The sequence below is a fragment of the Leptodactylus fuscus genome, chromosome 10 (assembly GCF_031893055.1).
Source record: "Leptodactylus fuscus isolate aLepFus1 chromosome 10, aLepFus1.hap2, whole genome shotgun sequence".
Taxonomy (NCBI): domain Eukaryota; kingdom Metazoa; phylum Chordata; class Amphibia; order Anura; family Leptodactylidae; genus Leptodactylus; species Leptodactylus fuscus.
This window is the reverse complement of record NC_134274.1, coordinates 12,771,668-12,793,965: the sequence shown is the minus strand read 5'-3', so window position 1 is coordinate 12,793,965 and position 22,298 is coordinate 12,771,668. Positions and strand designations below refer to the sequence as shown.

The following is a 22,298-nucleotide window of genomic DNA, read 5'->3' as shown; positions in this document are numbered from 1 at the left end:
TTCTACTGTACATGTCAGTCAAGTCCATGAATGGGAAGAAGAGCCTCCTCCTCCTCCTCCTCCTCCTCCTCCAGCTCTGCATCATCTCAGACCTTGCTCTTTACAAGCTGAAGTTACAGCCTGATCCGCCTGTAGAGTTTAGTACAATCATTGATTGGGATAGATAGATAGATAGATAGATAGATAGATAGATAGATAGATAGATAGATAGATAGATAGGATATAGATAGATAGATATAGTAGATAGATAGATAGATAGATAGATAGATAGATAGATAGATAGATAGATAGATAGATAGATAGATAGATAGATAGGAGATATATAAATAGATATATACTTAAGCGGAATAGAAGTAGATAGATATACATGAGATATATAGTAGAGTAGATTGATAGATAAATGGATAGATAGAAAGATAGATAAGAGGTATATAAGAAGATAGATGATAGATAGGAGGTATATAAGTAGATAGATAGATAGTATATAAGTAGATAGATAGCAGGTGTGTAAGTAGATAGAAAGGAGATATACAGTATGATAGAAGGATAGATAGTATGTAAATAGGTGATCAATATGAGATAAACAGTATAATAGATAGAAAGATAGATAGATAGATAGATAGATAGATAGGAGATAGATAGATAGATAGATAGGAGAGATAGATAGAAGATAGATAGATAGATAGATAGGAGATAGATAGATAGATAGATAGATAGATAGATAGATAGATAGGAGAGATAGATAGAAGATAGATAGATAGATAGATAGATAGATATGAGATAGATAGATAGGAGATAGATAGATAGATAGATAGATAGGAGATAGATAGATAGATAGATAGATAGATAGATAGATAGATAGATAGATAGATAGATAGGAGAGATAGATAGAAGATAGATAGATAGATAGATAGATAGATAGATAGATAGATAGATAGAAGATAGATATATAGATAGATAGGAGATAGATAGATAGGAGATAGATAGATAGATAGAAGATAGATAGATAGATAGATAGATAGATAGATAGATAGATAGATAGGAGAGATAGATAGATAGATAGATAGGAGAGATAGATAGATAGATAGATAGATAGATAGATAGATAGATAGATAGATAGATAGGAGAGATAGATAGAAGATAGATAGATAGATAGATAGATAGATAGATAGATAGATAGGAGATATAAAACAGATGATAATAAGGTATGAGATATACATTATAATAGAAAAATAGATAACTAGACGGAAGGATAGATATGATGTATATAAATAGATGATAATAAAATATGAGATACACATAATAGATAGAAGGATTCATAACTAGATCGATGAATGCTATATAGAGCTATATGGGATAGATATGATATGAACGGGATAGATATGAGATAACTAAACACAACCATAACGCGAGCATTGAAATATGATGTGTGTATATATATATATATATATATATATATATATATATATATATAATTTTTTCTAGTTAGACATTTTTAATATATAACAAACAGATTAGAGATGAGCAAGTAGTATTCGATCAAATACCTTCCCTGCATAGTTATTGGTATAAAAAAGCGTCAGGGAAGGTGGGAGGGGCATAGAATGTTTACTGCGTTTGCCGCGTGGTATGCGACCAATTACACCAATAACTATGCAGGGGAGGTATTCGATCAAATATAACTTGCTCATTTCTAAAACAGATAAATATAAGGTTATGTAGATGATAGATTTATAAAAATATATGAAGAATGAAAGAATTAAATCGATAAGAGCTATATAAGTAAGGATTGGATAGATAGATAGATAGATAGATAGATAGATAGATAGATAGAAGGATAGACATATAAGTAGAAGATATGACATAGATAGATAGGAAATTGATGAGCTATGAAAGACATTGCTATGAGATATAGTAATAGATAGACAAGAGCAGCAGTGGATAAGTAAGTCATGTAGTCACGTCCTAAGACCACCAGCTGCTTGGTCACTTCAATAGAAAACCTAAAAATCAGGTCAGCACTGTAGTTGTAGGTAGGCGAAGAGAAAAGTGGAGGTCCAGGAAAGATACTAGAGGGTCAGAGCACACAGGGGGTCGGGGATCTGTTTAGTGTCTCATTTGTCCCTGACCTCTATAGAACTACATATTAGCTAGTGAAAGGAGACATACAGTGAAATCTCTCTATAAAACCAATTTTTCATGCAGTTTTGGGAGTTGCCTGAAAGAGGTTTAATAAGGTGATATACTTATTGCTACAAATTAAGATATTCATAAAGTTTTCATTTTCTACATTCTGTCTAGTTCTCTCTCCTGCAGTCCAATCTGTACCACAATCTGCTTCTATGACTTGTAGAATATATCTGAGGATTCTCACAGAGTTGTGACCTCTAGAGGCAGACTGTTGTCATTACAAAGACTTGTCTTGCAGGGACATAAAATAAATGGGGTGTGCAGATTTTATTGGATCATGTGCAGCGTTGTGTTTATAATATTAATAAATTACATAATGCAGTAAAAAGACGCATTGACAAACAGATAAAACACAGCGGCAGCGAGCGGGTTCAGCAGTAAAGTCCTGGTTTGCTGGTCTTGAATTGCCACAATGATGTCTTTGAAGAAGTGATCAGATATCTTATGCCAAGCAGATTTCCTTGTGAAAGCTCACAGTGTTTTACATCAAAAGTGAGAGCATTTGTCAGGGCTGCACCTATAGGATGTATGGAGGAGGTATATTATTCCTGTACTGTGACATCACTGTGTGTATTATCCTGTACTGTGACATCACTGTGTGTATTATCTCTGTACTGTGACATCACTGTGTGTATTATCTCTGTACTGTGACATCACTGTGTGTATTATCCCTGTACTGTGACATCACTGTGTGTATTATCCTGTACTGTGACATTACTGTGTATATTATCTCTGTACTGTGACATCACTGTGTGTATTATCTCTGTACTGTGACATCACTGTGTGTATTATCCCTGTACTGTGACATCACTGTGTGTATTATCCCTGTACTGTGACATCACTGTGTGTATTATCTCTGTACTGTGACATCACTGTGTGTATTATCTCTGTACTGTGACATCACTGTGTGTATTATCTCTGTACTGTGACATCACTGTGTGTATTATCCCTGTACTGTGACATCACTGTGTGTATTATCCCTGTACTGTGACATCACTGTGTGTATTATCTCTGTACTGTGACATCACTGTGTGTATTATCTCTGTACTGTGACATCACTGTGTGTATTATCTCTGTACTGTGACATCACTGTGTGTATTATCCCTGTACTGTGACATCACTGTGTGTATTATCCCTGTACTGTGACATCACTGTGTGTATTATCCTGTACTGTGACATCACTGTGTGTATTATCTCTGTACTGTGACATCACTGTGTGTATTATCCTGTACTGTGACATCACTGTGTGTATTATCCTTGTACTGTGACATCACTGTGTGTATTATCTCTGTACTGTGACATCACTGTGTGTATTGTCCTGTACTGTGACATCACTGTGTGTATTATCCCTGTACTGTGACATCACTGTGTGTATTATCCCTGTACTGTGACATCACTGTGTGTATTATCTCTGTACTGTGACATCACTGTGTGTATTATCCCTGTACTGTGACATCACTGTGTGTATTATCTCTGTACTGTGACATCACTGTGTGTATTATCCCTGTACTGTGACATCACTGTGTGCATTATCCTGTACTGTGACATCACTGTGTGTATTATCTCTGTACTGTGACATCACTGTGTGTATTATCTCTGTACTGTGACATCACTGTGTGTATTATCCTGTACTGTGACATCACTGTGTGTATTATCCTTGTACTGTGACATCACTGTGTGTATTATCTCTGTACTGTGACATCACTGTGTGTATTGTCCTGTACTGTGACATCCCTGTGTGTATTATCCCTGTACTGTGACATCACTGTGTGTATTATCTCTGTACTGTGACATCCCTGTGTGTATTATCTCTGTACTGTGACATCACTGTGTGTATTATCTCTGTACTGTGACATCACTGTGTGTATTATCTCTGTACTGTGACATCACTGTGTGTATTACCCCTGTACTGTGACATCACTGTGTGTATTATCCTGTACTGTGACATCACTGTGTGTATTATCCCTGTACTCTGACATCACTGTGTGTATTATCACTGTGCTGTGACATCACTGTGTGTATTATCCCTGTACTGTGACATCACTGTGTGTATTATCTCTGTACTGTGACATCACTGTGTGTATTATCCCTGTACTGTGACATCTCTGTGTGTATTATCCCTGTATTGTGACATCACTGTGTGTATTATCTCTGTACTGTGACATCACTGTGTGTATTATCCTGTACTGTGACATCACTGTGTGTATTATCTCTGTACTGTGACATCACTGTGTGTATTATCCCTGTACTGTGACATCTCTGTGTGTATTATCCCTGTATTGTGACATCACTGTGTGTATTATCTCTGTACTGTGACATCACTGTGTGTATTATCCTGTACTGTGACATCACTGTGTGTATTATCCCTGTACTGTGACATCACTGTGTGTATTATCCTGTACTGTGACATCACTGTGTGTATTATCCCTGTACTGTGACATCACTGTGTTGGCTGCAGGAAGCCAGAATTTTATGTTGTATCACTATAGAACAGGGTAAGTCTGTAACAGAAAACATTACTCCTAACGCTACAAAGTTATCTGTGGATGATAAATCTTAATGCTGTCTTCAACTCTTTTTGTATATCCAGTAGAGTATGGAGGTCTGACTTGCACTTTTCTTCACTAAGTGTATCGGTCAGAGAGAAACAGTGAGCAATGATATTATTGTCTAGTTGGCAGCTTGCTGACAGTATCTTGCTCGACTTTAGAAACTGAGAGCAGGGAGGTACATCAGTCTACCCCAGCCATGGCCTAACATGACGGCTGCAAGAGACCTCAGAAATGAAATGGTAATTCTTGAAAATTTCACAACGTGACAGCTCATACATGCTTATCGGTTGTATTTTTCTGCTGTTGATTTAACGGTTAATGGAGCAGTGCACCAGAATTAACCTTTTGAGCAATCCACTGTGATCTCTTATTAATACCTATGAATGTTTCATGATACACAACCTTGTTATGTAATAGAGACCATGGACAGAAAAAAAAGTCAACCTCGATTGCACGATTTCCTGTCAGTAAACAGGATACTGGGAGTTTTGCCGTTTCGCCACAAGTTGTGTAAGGATCGCTGTCTGCTACTTGTCAGCAGGTTTCAGATATTCTTCTTCTGCAAAAGAAAAAACAACAAAAATTTGCAAATTTTATAATATTATAATCTTATGGGAAGATGATGCACACAATATAATATGTCCTTTACTTAGCCGGCTGTCCTGCTGATTGTGACTGATCCCGCAGCCGAAGAACATATTTTGTGGAAAACTGCAAGACAAGTGGTTTTCCAAGACTTATATTGACAGCCTATCCTTGGGATTGACCCTCAATATGTGATTGGTGTGGTCTGGTTTTAAAGGAAGGTAAAAAATATTGGGGATGAACCATGCGCTGGTGATCATTTCAAATCCTTTATTGGTAGATTTGGTAAAATGGCGAAGCGTTTTGACACCTAGACTGGTGTCTTCATCAGTCCAACCTAGTGAACAAGAGAACAAATGGCTGTGGTTTGACAATTGGTGTGATCTGATTCCCGGACCAACCTGCGTCCCGGGTCATGTGATGTCTGACGTCATTGAAGATAGACTACTTCGGAGGCCGACAGCGTAGGAGATGGGAGATGGGTGAATAACAGAGTTTTTTATATATGTTTTTGTCCCCCTGGGTCTCCAGAGTATAATAATTGTTTATGGGTGTCCACAGTGGGACATAATATTGTGTGCAGGAGCCACTATGGGGTATAATATTGTGTACAGGGGTCACTAAGGGACATAATACTGTGTGCAGGGGCCACTATGGGGGATAATACTGTGTGCAGGGGCCACTATGGGGGATAATACTGTGTGCAGGGGCCACTATGGGGGATAATACTGTGTGCAGGGGCCACTATGGGGGATAATACTGTGTGCAGGGACCACTATGGGGGATAATACTGTGTGCAGGGGCCACTATGGGGGATAATACTGTGTGCAGGGGCCACTATGGGGTATAATACTGTGTGCAGGGGCCACTATGGGGGATAATACTGTGTGCAGGGGCCACTATGGGGGATAATACTGTGTGCAGGGGCCACTATGGGGGATAATACTGTGTGCAGGGGCCACTATGGGGGATAATACTGTGTGCAGGGGCCACTATGGAGGATAATACTGTGTGCAGGAGCCACTATGGGGTATAATACTGTGTGCAGGGGCCACTATGGGGGATAATACTGTGTGCAGGGGCCACTATGGGGGATAATACTGTGTGCAGGGGCCAGTATGGGGGATAATACTGTGTGCAGGGGCCACTATGGGGTATAATACTGTGTGCAGGGGCCACTATGGGGGATAATACTGTGTACAGGGGCCACTGTGGGGGATAATACTGTGTGCAGGGGCCACTATGGGGTATAATACTGTGTGCAGGGGCCACTATGGGGGATAATACTGTGTGCAGGGGCCACTATGGGGGATAATACTGTGTGCAGGGGCCACTATGGGGGATAATACTGTGTGCAGGGGCCACTATGGGGGATAATACTGTGTGCAGGGGCCACTAAGGGATATAATACTGTGTGCAGGGGTCACTATGGGGCATAATAGAGTGTGCAGGAATGCGTAGGATGGGGTCGGTCGAGGTCTTCGGTGTCGGTCGGGAGGGGGGGGGGCATGTCAAAAGTTTGCCACGGTGCCCCGTCATTCCTACTTACGCCACTGCCTATGGTAATTGCTGCCACATTTTTATCATGCATTTTATTTGCATGATACCTTACGGGTTGAGGACTATACGACTGACCATTGCAGGCTAGATTCTGATCACATCATCTCCCTGGGAGTCCAGTGCACCAAATACCCAAAGGAAGTATACACATAGTATACAAATCATATGGGCATGGATTATACTGATAGAATAAACACCGCCTGGATTTACCTCTGAAAAGCGTTTGTAAAATCCCAGCAGGTAAAGCCTCAGCCCTCATCATTGCTCTGTGTGACTTGTAATAATAAACATCAGTCTCTGCAGGCTGCATTGAATATTACATCTTTATAAACCAAACTTTCTGGCAAGTGCACATTGTGAATGTTGTTATTTCAAGACTTTCCAGCTGGACGAAATGGAAAAAAAATAGACAAGCGAGTTGCTAGGTAACAGAACACCAGGGAATAGCGCTTGTTTCCCTGTCCCTAAATTACTCTAAATCCTGTCATCTAAATCCTACAGGGAAGTTTGTCCTGTCCTATAGGCATGGCTACATCTTTCCTAGGAGGTCTCTTCTGAACAAGTTATAATATGGAAAACAAACTGCATCTTCAGGAAGGTATGTGCTGGAGTCACCCCCTCTGGTTTGGAGGTACTGTAAATACATTATCTGAAATTCCCTTAAAGGGAATGTCACCAGAACCAGCATATCACCCCAGCCCTGCAGATAGATAGGTTACTGTCACCAGACCCAGCATATCACCCCAGCCCTGCAGATAGATAGGTTACTGTCACCAGACCCAGCATATCACCCCAGCCCTGCAGATAGATAGGTTACTGTCACCAGAGCCAGCATATCACCCCAGCCCTGCAGATAGATAGGTTACTGTCACCAGAACCAGCATATCACCCCAGCCCTGCAGATAGATGGGTTACTGTCACCAGAACCAGCATATCACCCCAGCCCTGCAGATAGATAGGTTAGTGTCACCAGAGCCAGCATATCACCCCAGCCCTGCAGATAGATAGGTTAGTGTCACCAGAGCCAGCATATCACCCCAGCCCTGCAGATAGATAGGTTAGTGTCACCAGAACCAGCATATCACCCCAGCCCTGCAGATAGATAGGTTAGTGTCACCAGTACCAGCATATCACCCCAGCCCTGCAGATAGATAGGTTACTGTCACCTGAACCAGCATATCACCCCAGCCCTGCAGATAGATAGGTTAGTGTCACCAGACCCAGCATATCACCCCAGCCCTGCAGATAGATAGGTTAGTGTCACCAGACCCAGCATATCACCCCAGTCCTGCAGATAGATAGGTTACTGTCACCTGAACCAGCATATCACCCCAGCCCTGCAGATAGATAGGTTAGTGTCACCAGACCCAGCATATCACCCCAGCCCTGCAGATAGATAGGTTACTGTCACCAGACCCAGCATATCATCCCAGCCCTGCAGATAGATAGGTTAGTGTCACCAGAACCAGCATATCACCCCAGCCCTGCAGATAGATAGGTTACTGTCACCAGTACCAGCATATCACCCCAGCCCTGCAGATAGATAGGTTACTGTCACCAGAACCAGCATATCACCCCAGCCCTGCAGATAGATAGGTTAGTGTCACCAGACCCAGCATATCACCCCAGCCCTGCAGATAGATAGGTTACTGTCACCAGAACCAGCATATCACCCCAGCCCTGCAGATAGATAGGTTACTGTCACCAGAACCAGCATATCACCCCAGCCCTGCAGATAGATAGGTTAGTATCACCAGACCCAGCATATCACCCCAGCCCTGCAGATAGATAGGTTACTGTCACCAGAACCAGCATATCACCCCAGCCCTGCAGATAGATAGGATAGTGTCACCAGAACCGAGCATAATAACCTACTAAACTAATAGTGGACTAAAGCATGTTTTGACTCTGGAACTACACAGATTGGGGGGCCCAGTTCGCTGTTAAACCGCACCCTCATACAGAGACTTTCTGTAACCACCAAACCACTTACATTTTCTTAAGACTGTTCTGTATACATTATGCATGCTGCCTCTGTGAATAAAAGCCCCAATTGGTATATATGCTGTTTCCTCCTCATTACATGCGCCATTCTTGAGTGGGGCCCCAGATATACCAATCATTGGGCCCAACCTATCTATTTCCAGGGCTGGGTTGATATGCTGGATTCTGGTGACTTTAAGGTCTGACCCCCTTACATGCATATATGTGTGCTCTAATTGTAAACCCCTTTAAGAGTAAGAGATGCATCAGCTCCATTGCACTACTAACATCTATTGTAAATATATGGTGTCTATTGAATACAATGAGACCCCTATTAACTTTAATAGCGTCATTAATGTCATAGGTCAAATACCTAAATTAATTCAATGTAAACTGTAGCCCGTGTTTCAGACACATCACTATATACATCACGAGGGTGTTGAATCCTCTGTACCCCTGTACCGTGCACATTCAGACACGTTTTCCCAGGTCAGCAGTATTATCTTATACATAGGAGAAGGCATGATCCTTAGTTGTACATTGCACTGCCTGGTAATGGTTTCTTTGCCTGAGGAAATGCATCACAATGACTTACTGTAATATAATGGGAAACACTCCGCACCAAGTTGTTGACACCTGACATATGATATGACGCCCTCCGGGAAATAGTGGCTGAGCAATTGACAGCAATATAGTTTATATTTCATATTTATTGATCAAAATTTTGATTGAAAACATGTTTTCTTAAAGGGATTTTCAATTCTGTTTTGTTTTCTTTTAAATTGATACGTTATATATTGACGAGGGAATCATGCCGTTTCCTAATATACATGTATTTAAAGGGGTGCGCCACTCTAAAAATAATCTAAATTGACAATAATAAGTTTGCACCCTCTGAATCTGTAAACTGTCCCCTACTTCTAGGTAACGTACACACTGTAGATTATCAAGAAGTGAGAGGCAGATGAAAGATAGCTGTAAGATCTACAGAAGGATTGTTTGTTGTCTGTAGCATGGAGAAAACTGGAGAATATATAGAATATTTTACAGTATTTGCAAACTTGTCTAAAGTGGTTGTAAAGATAGGCACAAACTTCCCAAATAGAAAAAAATATATATACATTCTTTGACTTTTTTTTTCCATATGTGATACATAAGAAAAGTGTAACTTAAACCCAGCGGAAATGGTAGAGGAATTGATAAGACAGATCCATTCTCTTGCAGGACCCAAAGTCCTTGTAGAACTTTGTTCCTGCTATTTTGACTGCTGCACTAAAAATTGATGGCTCCATCGATGGACAGACAGACTCTCGGCTGCATGTTTGCGTCTGGTCTTGATGGACCTAATGCATTACTGATGTTTTCTTGCAATTAGTTTGGATCCCATAGAAATCAATGGCATCCTTCAATCGATCTGTCAGCGACACAACAAGGTCAATAAAATGTTAAAGGGTTTTCTTGTTTGGGAGACTCATTCGAATGGCCTACTATGTAATTGTGAGGTGGGGACCACCTATCAGGCCCTTTATCTAGTACAGTGCCTACAAGGACTCTTCTTCTCACCGTCCATTCATTTTATTGAGATGCGTGCAATACCTAACTTCCCCTGTGGGGGTGCTGTTGCAATGAACTTTACTACTTGTGGTCTGGTTTGCCTACTGGTTTCAGCTGATCGCTAGAGGTCCAAGCTGTAGGACACCCTTTGATCAGCTTATTTTTAAGGGGTGTAATCAGTTTTTATTAAATTTTTCATAAAAACGGAGTAAATGCACAATACAGAATACAGGCAATGGTGTGAATATCATGACCTCGTGGACATGCAAGTCCAAAAACAGGCAAGGAAGGAGAGGAACAAGGGTAAGAGAAAGAGGGAGGGGAGAGATGAGTAGACACTGGGGGACACACAGAAAGGGGTACGGTGAAAGTTTTCAAAGTTTAAATATTGATACATAATAAGTTCTATGTCTCCATGGTAACAGACTACAAAGAAAACCCATTTGTAGTCTGATTTTATACTCATGCTCCCCTTCATCTGTCCCCCTACCTCTAGATAACCTACATATAGTATAACACCCTTTGTTCAGCTTCATTTTAAGGGTCCTTTTTAATAAAAGCAATGACCTATTTAAGACCATCAGGCTCTGCAGCAGCAGTCTGCATTCTGCTAATAGATCTGTAGGACAAGCCCAGTAAAGGCATCATTGCTTTACATTCAGATCCAAATGAGGAATTTCATGTCTATAGATCTACGCCTTCTCGCTGCCTCCCAAATTGCTGTCCCCAGTGCTTTGCTCCTTCATGAGATAATGTCTACAAAGTGAAGACAAGAAAATAGACTCTGTTGTCATTAGGGAGGATCTGCTTCCTTGGATTTTCAGTGCTGTAAGCAAGTGATTGATGACCAGCACTAGAAAACAAGCAATAAACCCAATGCCAAAGATTTTAACTCTTCTGACCATGTCGTAGGATGGTTAAATATATAACTCAGGCAAGTGGCTAAATGGATCCAGAGGTAACAGTCCCACCCGGACACTGGGCTGAAGCAACCAAAAGTTGCAAATTTCATTGATCCATACATCACCCACGTATGCGAGTAGGCTTAAAACCTGTTCCTTGCAGATACCATTGTCTTACTGTACTAGAATAGACATTGTGTTGTCACACTACATACAGTGATGTCACAGTACAGGGATAATACACACAGTGATGTCACAGTACAGGGATAATACACACAGTGATGTCACAGTACAGGGATAATACACACAGTGATGTCACAGTACAGAGATAATACACACAGTGATGTCACAGTACAGGGATAATGTCCACTATGACATCATTGCCCAGTGATAATGCACAGATAAAGGATCACTGTGTACACTATGATATTACAGTATATGAATAAAGTAATTATACTGGAGTCACATGCAGGCATTATGATACACATCCCCTTCCATAGTTGTCACTATTGCACCTTAGGTCTCGATGAAAAAGCACCCCCTTAGCAAAGCTGTTCCAGTTGCAGAAGTTCTATATGACACAATGTAATGTTAGTTTTGGATTAATCAGACTCCCATCGGACAACATTCTGCTGGGAAATCTTGGCCCCTGGTATTCATGTGCATGTTCCTTTGACACGTACCACCTACATTACTTACACATTGTAAAGGCCAAGTACAGATCTTTGTGGCAGTGCTATTCCCTAATGGCAGTCACCTCTGTCAGCAGGATAATGTGTCCAAGAATGATTTGAGGGATATGTCAAAAAGTTCAGCTCATCGAGCATCTGTGGGATGTGCTGGAAAAACAAGTTTGATCCATGGAGGCATCACCTCATGTTGTACAGGACTTAAAGGAGCTGCTGTTACTGTCTTGCCATACACCTCAGAGGTCTTGTGGAGTCCATGCTCAGGGCTGTTTGGAAAGACAAAGACTACAACACACTTTTAAAATAAATTTTTAAAGTCTTTTTCTACCAAATTGATTTAAAACAAGGAAATAAAAAAAAAATATAAAATATAAAAAATAATAGTAAATAAAAAATAAATTAATAATAATAATAATAATAAAGTAACGTAAATAATATAATAAATGAGATAATAAATATAAAATCTATTCACAGTAGCTGCATTTAGGATATGCTAGGAGTTTTTGCAAGAGTTGAAGATCCACAAGTTGTATACCAGTGTATAAAGTATCACAATTTACTTGTAGCTGCTACCGGCGTCTATCCATTTACAGATTTCTAGGACAATTTTCCTTGGCCTCCACTAATTCCAATATGAAATGAAATGCAAACCATGCAGAACACAGATGGAAAGCCACACAGTGAACACATTGCACGCCGCACCCTGCGCCTGACTACATTACATCTATTGATTCCACATATTTAAGTAGAACATGAACGAATATCGATGTTTCCGCAATTACAGTTCCATTAATGAACGACACAAGGTCAGAAATGGTAGCAGATTATTGATCAGTATATAACACTCTTCTAAGAGGCACAGCGGGAATAGTTTGGTAAATATCATAAGTAGTACCTGCTCCATTTTTTTTTGTATGCATGCTACGTGGAAACTGTCAGCAAGTAGGCTTGGTTATTGTAAAGCGATGCTAGCCTTCTTTATCTGATGATTGTTAACTTATGTACAACTCAATTGCAACCGATTTGTCAAATAAGTTGAACCGAAGGGCGGAACCTCATGAATATTCGTCAGAATGAATCTGCTGAGGTTCGCCCATCTCAAATATATAGATAGATTTATATATATATATATATATATATATATATATATATATATGATTTTATTTTTTCCACTCCTGAAAAAGGCAGAAGACTATCCTAAGGACAGGCCTATTTATCAAGTTTGCTGCAGACAGACGTGAGTTTTCTTTCCCGCTGATGATAAAACATGGCTGCCTGCTTGCCGGCGCCTGTTTCTCTGTAACTTCTTGATTGAGTAGAATGTGAGGATTAATGTTCACCTGGTGAATGAATAACGGCCTATACAATCCAATTCCCAAGGACTCAGCCGCTCTCGGTTTGAATAAGCCAGCGCTTCCTCGCCCCATCAATCTTTACATGGAGACAGTATAAGCTCAAATAGGCCAGTGTGATAAATAAGAAAATCCTGGTGGAAATGTAATGTGCGGGCCCCTAGAAGCCATATTCTCTTGAAATTCACTGAATCTGAAATATTTGTTTTCTGGTGTATGTCTTAGAACAAAAAAAAAAACACAATAGTTTATGTATTCTCGCAGGTGGTAGGTTCATTGTTAAAGGGGAACACGAAGTGCCATGTCGGCATGATGCTCTGTCCCTTAAACTCAACCAGAATCCCATCCACTTTGCAAGTACTGTAAAACGTTGTGTTATCGCAACGTGGGGCCCCAGCCTAAATTAGTTTTCCCTCTTTGTTATGGTAATATTTATGTAGCATTGTGTCCCCGGGCAGGCTAGTACCTGTGATGTGGATGTGGTGGCCTGTGCTCACTGAGCTCTTTGTAAACAGCCATCAGGAAGGCAGGGACGATAATAAATAGAGATGAGCGAACACTGTTCGGATCAGCCGTTCCGAACAGCACGCTCCCATAGAAATGAATGGAAGCACCTGGCACGTACACTTTGCCGGCGGCCGGTCGCCGTGCCAGGTGCTTCCATTCATTTCTATGGGAGCGTGCTGTTCGGAACGGCTGATCCGAACAGTGTTCGCTCATCTCTAATAATAAACCATCTCTACCTTCTCTTTTAGGTAAAACCTTCACTTTTTGGCATGATGCCCCAGCTTTCCAAATAAATGTGCCTGATCGACTGGGTCTCCCAAGATGCTGAATCCCCGGAAAGATCGAGCAGGATGCTGATTTCTTTCTGCGTCCTGCTGCGATCTCTGCCTCCATCGAAAACAATGAGAAACAGAGTCCACAGTATCAGTACCCTTTCCGAGCAGAGATAGAAACTATCTCTGGTTATGCAAAATAAAAGTTTAATAATCAACTTGTAAGATTGGACAATGATACGGTTCAGCCCTCTATTGATGTCACACTGTTTATGTTCTTATACGTGGGCAGATAACCAGGAATTTCATGCTGATGTCATCAGGGTGAGTCACAGGGCACTCAGAATATGTAACGTTCACTCACTAGATTTGGTCAGTTCACTGTTATAGATTAGGATGTTTCCTGAATTATCCTTAGTGTAATAATTGCTATATTATTGTTATTTTAATAGTCTTTTGTATCATGATTATCATCTATTATGTAGAGAATTCATTAGGAAACCAATTCACAATGTTAAATTGTCATTAAATTGTCATTGGGGCTAATATGGTAGGCGGACGTACACATATTAGTGTCATCCACTGTTTTAAACCCCTTAAGACAGTCTGTCGCCAGACTCCCGCCCTTCAGATAGATAGGTTAGTGTCACCAGACCCAGCATATCACCCCAGCCCTGCAGATAGATAGGTTAGTGTCACCAGACTCTGCAGATAGATAGGTTAGTGTCACCAGATCCAGTATATCACCCCAGCCCTGCAGATAGATAGGTTAGTGTCACCAGATCCAGTATATCACCCCAGCCCTGCAGATAGATAGGTTAGTGTCACCAGATCCAGTATATCACCCCAGCCCTGCAGATAGATAGGTTAGGGTCATCTGAATCAAACTGTGTTTTCCCATGTGAATCGCTGCCTCTGCTGCCAAGATATTTTTACTTTTGTCAAAATGCATAGTAGCTCTGTGGGACAATGAGGGTGTTGCCACTTACCTCTTTGGTGCAATTGCAACGATCTTGTTGTTCTATGAACTTATTTGCATATTAAGGGAAACAGAAATATTTTGGCAACAGAGGCTCCCGTGCACAAGGAAAAACATTGTTACATCCAGGTGACCCTAACCTAACTATCAGCAGGCCTGGGTTGATATGGTGATAAACGCCCTTTAAATTTCCCTTTTATAATCCCTTGTAATAGGCTGACGTGACCTACAGAAACTCATATATGTGATAACATTGTGAGCAGTGCCAAATGGGCAACTCAGCTTCACTATATACATATAGTCTATTTTCATAATATTCATATATTCAAGAATTTATTGCTCATCTTTCTAATTGTTCTGCTTTTATCGCATGTAACAACAGCAACTACAGCACTAAAGATCAGTTACTGGGAACATTTATGGCCACCGACAAGTACAAGGTCCAATGAGGAATCTCTTTGCAAATATTAAACCCTGGTTACGTCTTTCTAGAAGCTGCAAGGGCGGACTCCAGCCCAAGAGAACAGTCTAGAAGAACACAAAGAGGGGGAACTATAAAGGATGCCGTCCAAACAGAAGACCCTGCTGTTCTTCACTGGGTTTGTGTCAAGCGTCGGGTCCTTTGCCATCATTTGCACATGTCTGGCCACTACAGAATGGGTTTCCAGTAAGATTCAGTTCACAGGTAAAAACTATACCGGAGAAGCGACAGTAAACCTTGGATTGTTTTGGACCACTCACTCTAAGATTATCATTGGTGGAGGCGGGCTACCTACCCCACAGACGGGACGTGAAGGTAACACTTGTCTTTAACTTCCAGATTTATAGGATGGTTGGTGTGCTCAGTTTGTCATTTGACTTAAGGCTAAGGCCCCATGTAGTGGCCGCAGCAAGAAAGTGCTGCGAGTAAAACATAATGAAGGAATGCATCTTTGTTTTCTCCAAAGAAAATGGACTTTCTGTTTCACTTATGCAGATAGTGAAACTACTGGCATATCCATAGGTATAATAGACATGCTGCGATTTTGGAAATCGCAGCATGTCCGCTGTGCATATTTTTCTGCAATGTGTGGATGAGATTCACTACAATCCCAGGGACTGTAAAACACAGACCACAAAGCATGGTGTTTACACCACGCGGGGCCCCGGCCTAAAGGGGTTGTCCAGGAATTTTTATTTGTGGCCTATAAAGGGACTGGAGCCATCTGCTTTCAGCTCCATGCAGTGTATAGTACAGGCATCAAAAGTGGCCCCAAACAGCTGCTCCATGCAGGGACCTCCACAAATGTCACACCCCCACCAATCAGATATGATCAAAATTGTCTCTTGTCTCAAAATACTTAAAGGTAATGTGACAACGGATAGTGATCTATTTTTTTTTAAACATATTTTATGTTAAACATATTGTTTTTATAATTTTTTTAGGACTTTTTTTTTTACATTTCTGTGTCATAATCTATAATTAAACTAAATTTCTGCATACTGCAATTTTCTCTCTGGCCACTAAGACTAATATTAGATTGATGCTTGTCAATTCTTTGCAACATTGACCTCATTTACATCATAAATGAGATCATAATAGAAGATAACACCTCTGTAGATAACACCGCTGTGCCATCACTACATCTACTTCTGGCAATAAATAATGTCACATCTTTTCTACTCTCCCTCCCTGAATAGAGCATGTCTAGAAAACTTTCCTCTTGACCTCCCTAAGTTAGCTCCTGACTATTGCTGCCCATGGCCATGACTATGCTGTAAAGTAAATCACTAAATGCTGTAGTTTTCTCCTTTGGTTTCTGCATATTAAGATCTGTCAATACTAATTCTTTCCTGTTTCGGGGATGTTGAGGATAGGTGACTGGGCAGAGTCTCCTTAAGAGCTGCAGATTGTAAACAGACTAAAACATATTTTTATGGGAAGGGGTTCATTATAATTTATTGATTCCAATCCCTGATCACTTTTGCCTTAGGAGTCTAGTAGGTGGAGTCACCCATCAGTGATTAGCACCACCCACCAGACTTAATAAATTACAAGTGGTACTGAACCTATATGTCAATCAGTGGCGTAACTAGGAATGGCGGGGCCCCGTGGCGAACTTTTGACATGCCCCCCCCCCCCCCCCGAAGACCTCGACCGACCCCCTCCTACGCATTTCTGCGTGTTCTATTATGCCCCATAGTGGCCCCTTAACACAGTATTATCCCCCATAGTGGCCCCTGCACGCAGTATTATGTCCCTTAGTGGCCCCTACACACAGTATTATCCCCAATAGTGGCCCCTGCACACAGCATTATGTCCCTTAGTGGCCCCTGCACACAGTATTATGTCCCTTAGTGGCCCCTGCACACAGTATTATGTTCCTTAGTGGCCCCTGCACACATTATTATGTCCCTTAGTGGCCCCTGCACACAGTATTATCCCCAATAGTGGCCCCTGCACACAGCATTATGTCCCTTAGTGGCCCCTGCACACAGTATTATGTCCCTTAGTGGCCCCTGCACACAGTATTATGTCCCTTAGTGGCCCCTGCACACATTATTATGTCCCTTAGTGGCCCCTGCACACAGTATTATCCCAAATAGTGGCCCCTGCACACAGCATTATGTCCCTTAGTGGCCCTTGCACACAGTATTATGTCCCTTAGTGGCCCCTGCACACATTATTATGTCCCTTAGTGGCCCTTGCACACAGTATTATGTCCCTTAGTGGCCCCTGCACACAGTATTATGTCCCTTAGTGGCCCCTGCACACAGTATTATGTCCCTTAGTGGCCCCTGCACACAGTATTATGTCCCACTGTGGACACCCATAAACAATTATTATACTCTGGGGTCTTCTCAGACCCCAGAGTATAATAATTGGAGACCCGGGGGAATGAAAACATAAAAAACTACTGTTACTTACCTGTCCTCCGGCTCCTACGCGGTCTTCTCCGCTGCCTTCTGCGCTGCTGTCCTTGTTCAATGACATCGGACGTCACATGACCCGGGACGCAGACAAGTCAGGAAGGAGGCCTGGCAGGATCGTGGAGAGGTAAGTAACATGTTTTTTTGTTTCTTACCTCTCCCGGTCCGCCAATCATTATACTCGGGGGTCCAAAATGTCCCGGGCCCTGTGGCAGCTGCCTCCGCTGCTATGGCGGTAGTTACGCCACTGATGTCAATCTACTCGGTTCTTCTCTACAACATGGTGCCCCCCATATGGCAACCTGACATATCCTTGTTATCGAAAGTGGAGATTCAGACTTTAAGATATAACTCTTGGAAATGTTTGCCAAATGCTATATATTGTTGTCAGGTATGATGTGCTACTAACTCAACGTAAAATTCAGTTTTTCAGATATTGATGGACACAAACGGTATTAAAATCATCCATGTCATAATTATAATATTACTGGTAATCAGTCTGGTATCGACATTCCTGAGCTCGGCGACTACATGCTTGAACAGTGTCAGCAATCCATATCTGACCTTCCTAGGCCCTCTGGGAGTCTATGTGTGGACTGCAATAAGTGGTAAGTGGACGGGAACCAATAATTGTTGTAAGGCAACACTCACACCAACACTAAAAAAACAGCTGTAAAAAAGCGAACAAATAGGAGGTACACTTTAATAACAATGTCTCATCTAAATAGTCTGATATATATATACAGTACAAACACCTAATATTTGCATTAGGTGTTTAGTTATTTTGCTTACTGTACTTATATTATTTCCATCCTATAATGTTATGACTTATTGCATGGACATTGTAACATATTATAACCAATTGGGACAAGTTCTGGGTCAGTTGAACTGAGTTCTCTACAAAAAGTTGCAGTGCTGCAGGACTGAGCCATTATCCCAAGGATCATGGGAGTCCAGGAAGTAGTAAAATAAAGAAGTTTTCCAGGACTATGATATTGATCCTTAGAATAGGCCATAAATATTTGATTGGTAAAGTCTGACGCCCAGAACCGTCTTTGAAAAGCTTGCAGTGCTATGTTGAGCGCCATTTCCTCTTCTCACGTCATTGACATCACATCCATTGGTCTCATGGCCATGCTGCAGCTCAGTCCTGTCTAATTTAAGGGTAAGTTCATACGATGTAACATTGAGCGTGATCTGGCTCGTATACACGTGCCGGCAAATGACGCGCTCAAAATACTCCCATTCAATTCAATGGGAGTTAGGAGTGTATACACCACGTTATTTTGCGCCCGTGATTTTGCGGCTGCAAAATCACAGGCGCAGAATAACGCGTTGTATATGCTCCTAACTCCCATTGGAATGAAAGGGAGCATTTTGAGCGCGTCATTTGCCGGCACGTGTATACGAGCCAGATCACGCTCAACGTTACATCGTGTGAACTTACCCTAATACTGCTGAGCTGCAGTACCAAGCACAGCCACTATACAATGTACGGCGCTGTGTTTGGTAAGCAGTGTAGAGGTCATAACAATTATCCAAATGATGCAGCCCTTCAATCAGCTGATCGGTTGGGTTTCTGGGTGTTGGACCCACACAAATCTAATGTTGATGATCTATCTTAAGAACAGGATCATAAGACGACTTACCAGTTTTCTTCCTAGAGACTTTCAGCACTGCTACTGCAGTCTTCTTGTCTGCAAGTGATGACATCATCTTCTAGGCTGCAGTAACGACATCATGTTCTTGGCTTCAGTGGTGACATCATCATCTTGGCTGTAGTGATGACATCATCTTCTTGTTGTCTGCAGTGATTACATCATCTTCTAGGCTGCAGTAATGACATCATAATCTTGGCTGCAGTGGCGACATCATCTTCTTCACCCCACCCAGCAGCCAATCATTAACCTCAGCAGTAGACAGCATGTGACTGCCGTGGCCAGGATTGGCCTTTCATGATCAAGGCTGCAACGATCTTTGTGAAGATCCCGATTAATATGACAATGCATTCTAGAATGGGAAGTAAATGGTTAAGAATCATATTAACCGGACAAGTGAACATTCTTGGCTGACCGTACATAAGTCTTCTCAAGGGGCCATTTTGATTTTGTTTTCCTGGTTCGATATTTGAGCATAAAAAAAAAACATCCTGCAGGTCTTCAAGTACATTCATCGAAAGGTCTTGATTTTCTAAAGGTCAATACATAAGATAAACAGAATGCTCTTGGTGTTTAATGTCAGCTCGAGCCATGTTACTTTTATTGACGGAGCTCTAGATTAGTAACGCATGATATATCACAGCAAAACTCTGCCAAAAACTGGCATCAACTGCTAAGTAAACGTGGCCCAATAGGTGGAATTCTATCCTTATATGTTTCTAATTCTGTCCCATAACGTATCATTTCCAGTTATTGTATTCACGCTTTTTCTTTTCAGGGCAGGGCTTAGATTGAAAATTAAAGGGCACAAAACCCTTCCAAACAGCCCCATATGTAAAGCAAATAAAATAAAATATAGGACCCCCAGATCATTAGGTATATTGACACAACAGTAATTCTCAGTCATGGGTAGTCCATGATCCATTAAGAAAACCATCCAGGGGGCTGCTTTGGTCAGTGGGTGTCTATGCAGTGGATTTGGCACTGTGTATCAGAAAACCTAAAGATATATTTTGAAATTAAAGGGATCCTATCAGAAGGTATTTTTTCTCCCTAACACGTCGGAAAAGCCTCAAACAGCACTGGGGGCGTCCCCAATGCTGCGAGAGAACTCTCCAGCGACGCCTCCATGGGCATGGGCAGAGGCGACTGCGCATGTCCGCAGCCACAAGAAAAATGGCTGCTTACACAGTAAGTAAGCATCCATTTTCTTATGGCCTGTGGGTATGCACAGTGTGCTCGGCCCAAGGCCTACGCCGGAAGAAGACACAGAAAGAGGATGTTCCTGAAGAAGATGGAGGCGTCGCTGGAGAGTTCTCTCGCAGCATTGGGGACGCCCCCAGTGCTGTTTGAGCGCTGGGGCCCACCCCCAGTGCTGCGAGAGAACTCATTCGCATACCGGTGAAAACTGGTATTTCTACGGAACGCGGCGCGGAGAAGACATCTAAAGGTAGGACAAGAATAGGCTTTCTTAAGGCTATTCCTACGTGTTAGGGAGAAAAAATACCATCTGAATGATAGGATCTCTTTGACCTCAACAGACTAAATACAAAAACATGGCGTCCAAGGTTTACCATGACACAAGGCTTGCTGATAATTTCTTCATGCAATAATTCTCTGATCTACTCTTCCAGGGATCCCCGTCCTTCTCGCCATGATCCTGTTTGCAATAAATATAGAAGTCAACAAACTGACAAAAGAAATTGCAATCCTTGTGGATTACAGCGATGATGTTCTTGGATCGGTACAAAACGCGTACGGATATTCGTTCTGGCTTCTGCTGCTCAGTCTATTTTTCAATGCTGTCACTGTCGCGACTATTTTCTATTATCAACATGTGAGATACAGCCAACAGATAGAAAAAGAAAGACCTATGGAGGCAGCGAACCGGGACGTTATCCTATTCTGAAGGCAAGGCCGGGACTCCTCGCAGAGGGAGAGACTTATTATTTAATTGTCTTTATTATGTGTCTTACCAGACGCTCATAATAAACCAGCGGGGACTTCTGGGGGCGATCGTGTTAGCAAATAAAAATGCTGCTTCGCTGATCGTTTAATACACTAATATCCCGTAATTATTGGACATTTTAGGTTTGGAGAGATTCCGCAAGTAAATGGATGTACGTTCTGTGTGGGCTAGAAGACGTCTGCTAACCGTAGGGGCCCATTTATATTAAACAATTATTCTCTTTGTTAATGGCTTGAGGTTTATTCACACGCGCAGCATGCACCGACGTTATTTGTGGGAATGGTACGATGGGACGCACTAGGGGGGCACCAAGATTCGCTGGAGAGGAGCCACTTGGTTAAAATATATGTATCGTTTGTTAATTAATCTGAAGTTTTTATTGAATTTAGGTTTCGGAGGATATTTTTTATGGTAAGTGTTAAATTACAATAAGCTCATTAGCTAAGGCTTTGCTTGAAAGTGACAAAACCTGTAGCCTAATTGGGGGCCATTATGTACAATGTCTTCATGCTGTGTAGGATCTATATATGTTGTCGAATGGAAGTACTCCTTTATAAAGTATGATAGTTCTCATATATAGAGAGACTGGCCCACTAGTGGTCCAAGGTTGCGACACAATAGGCCCCAGCCAAAATA

At 41.6% G+C, this 22,298-nt stretch overlaps 1 protein-coding gene across 1 annotated transcript; it reads left to right on the top strand.

Moving 5' to 3' along the window:
- The first annotated feature begins 15,644 nt into the window (after nucleotides 1-15,644).
- On the top strand, nucleotides 15,645-21,824 carry CLRN3 (clarin 3). Its single transcript, XM_075257436.1, has 3 exons — nucleotides 15,645-15,921; nucleotides 18,461-18,643; nucleotides 21,328-21,824. The coding sequence occupies exons 1-3, from the start codon at nucleotides 15,687-15,689 to the stop codon at nucleotides 21,600-21,602; spliced, it is 693 nt and encodes a 230-aa protein (XP_075113537.1). The 5' UTR covers nucleotides 15,645-15,686; the 3' UTR covers nucleotides 21,603-21,824.
- Nucleotides 21,825-22,298: the final 474 nt, after the last annotated feature.

Excerpts from the sequence above, each read along its gene's own strand:
- CLRN3 (XM_075257436.1), top strand. The coding sequence starts at position 15,687 with ATGCCGTCCAAACAGAAGACCCTGCTGTTCTTCACTGGGTTTGTGTCA. Across the intron at positions 15,922-18,460 it reads CCCACAGACGGGACGTGAAG|TTTTTCAGATATTGATGGAC; the intron begins GTAACACTTGTC and ends CGTAAAATTCAG. Across the intron at positions 18,644-21,327 it reads TGTGTGGACTGCAATAAGTG|GGATCCCCGTCCTTCTCGCC; the intron begins GTAAGTGGACGG and ends CTACTCTTCCAG.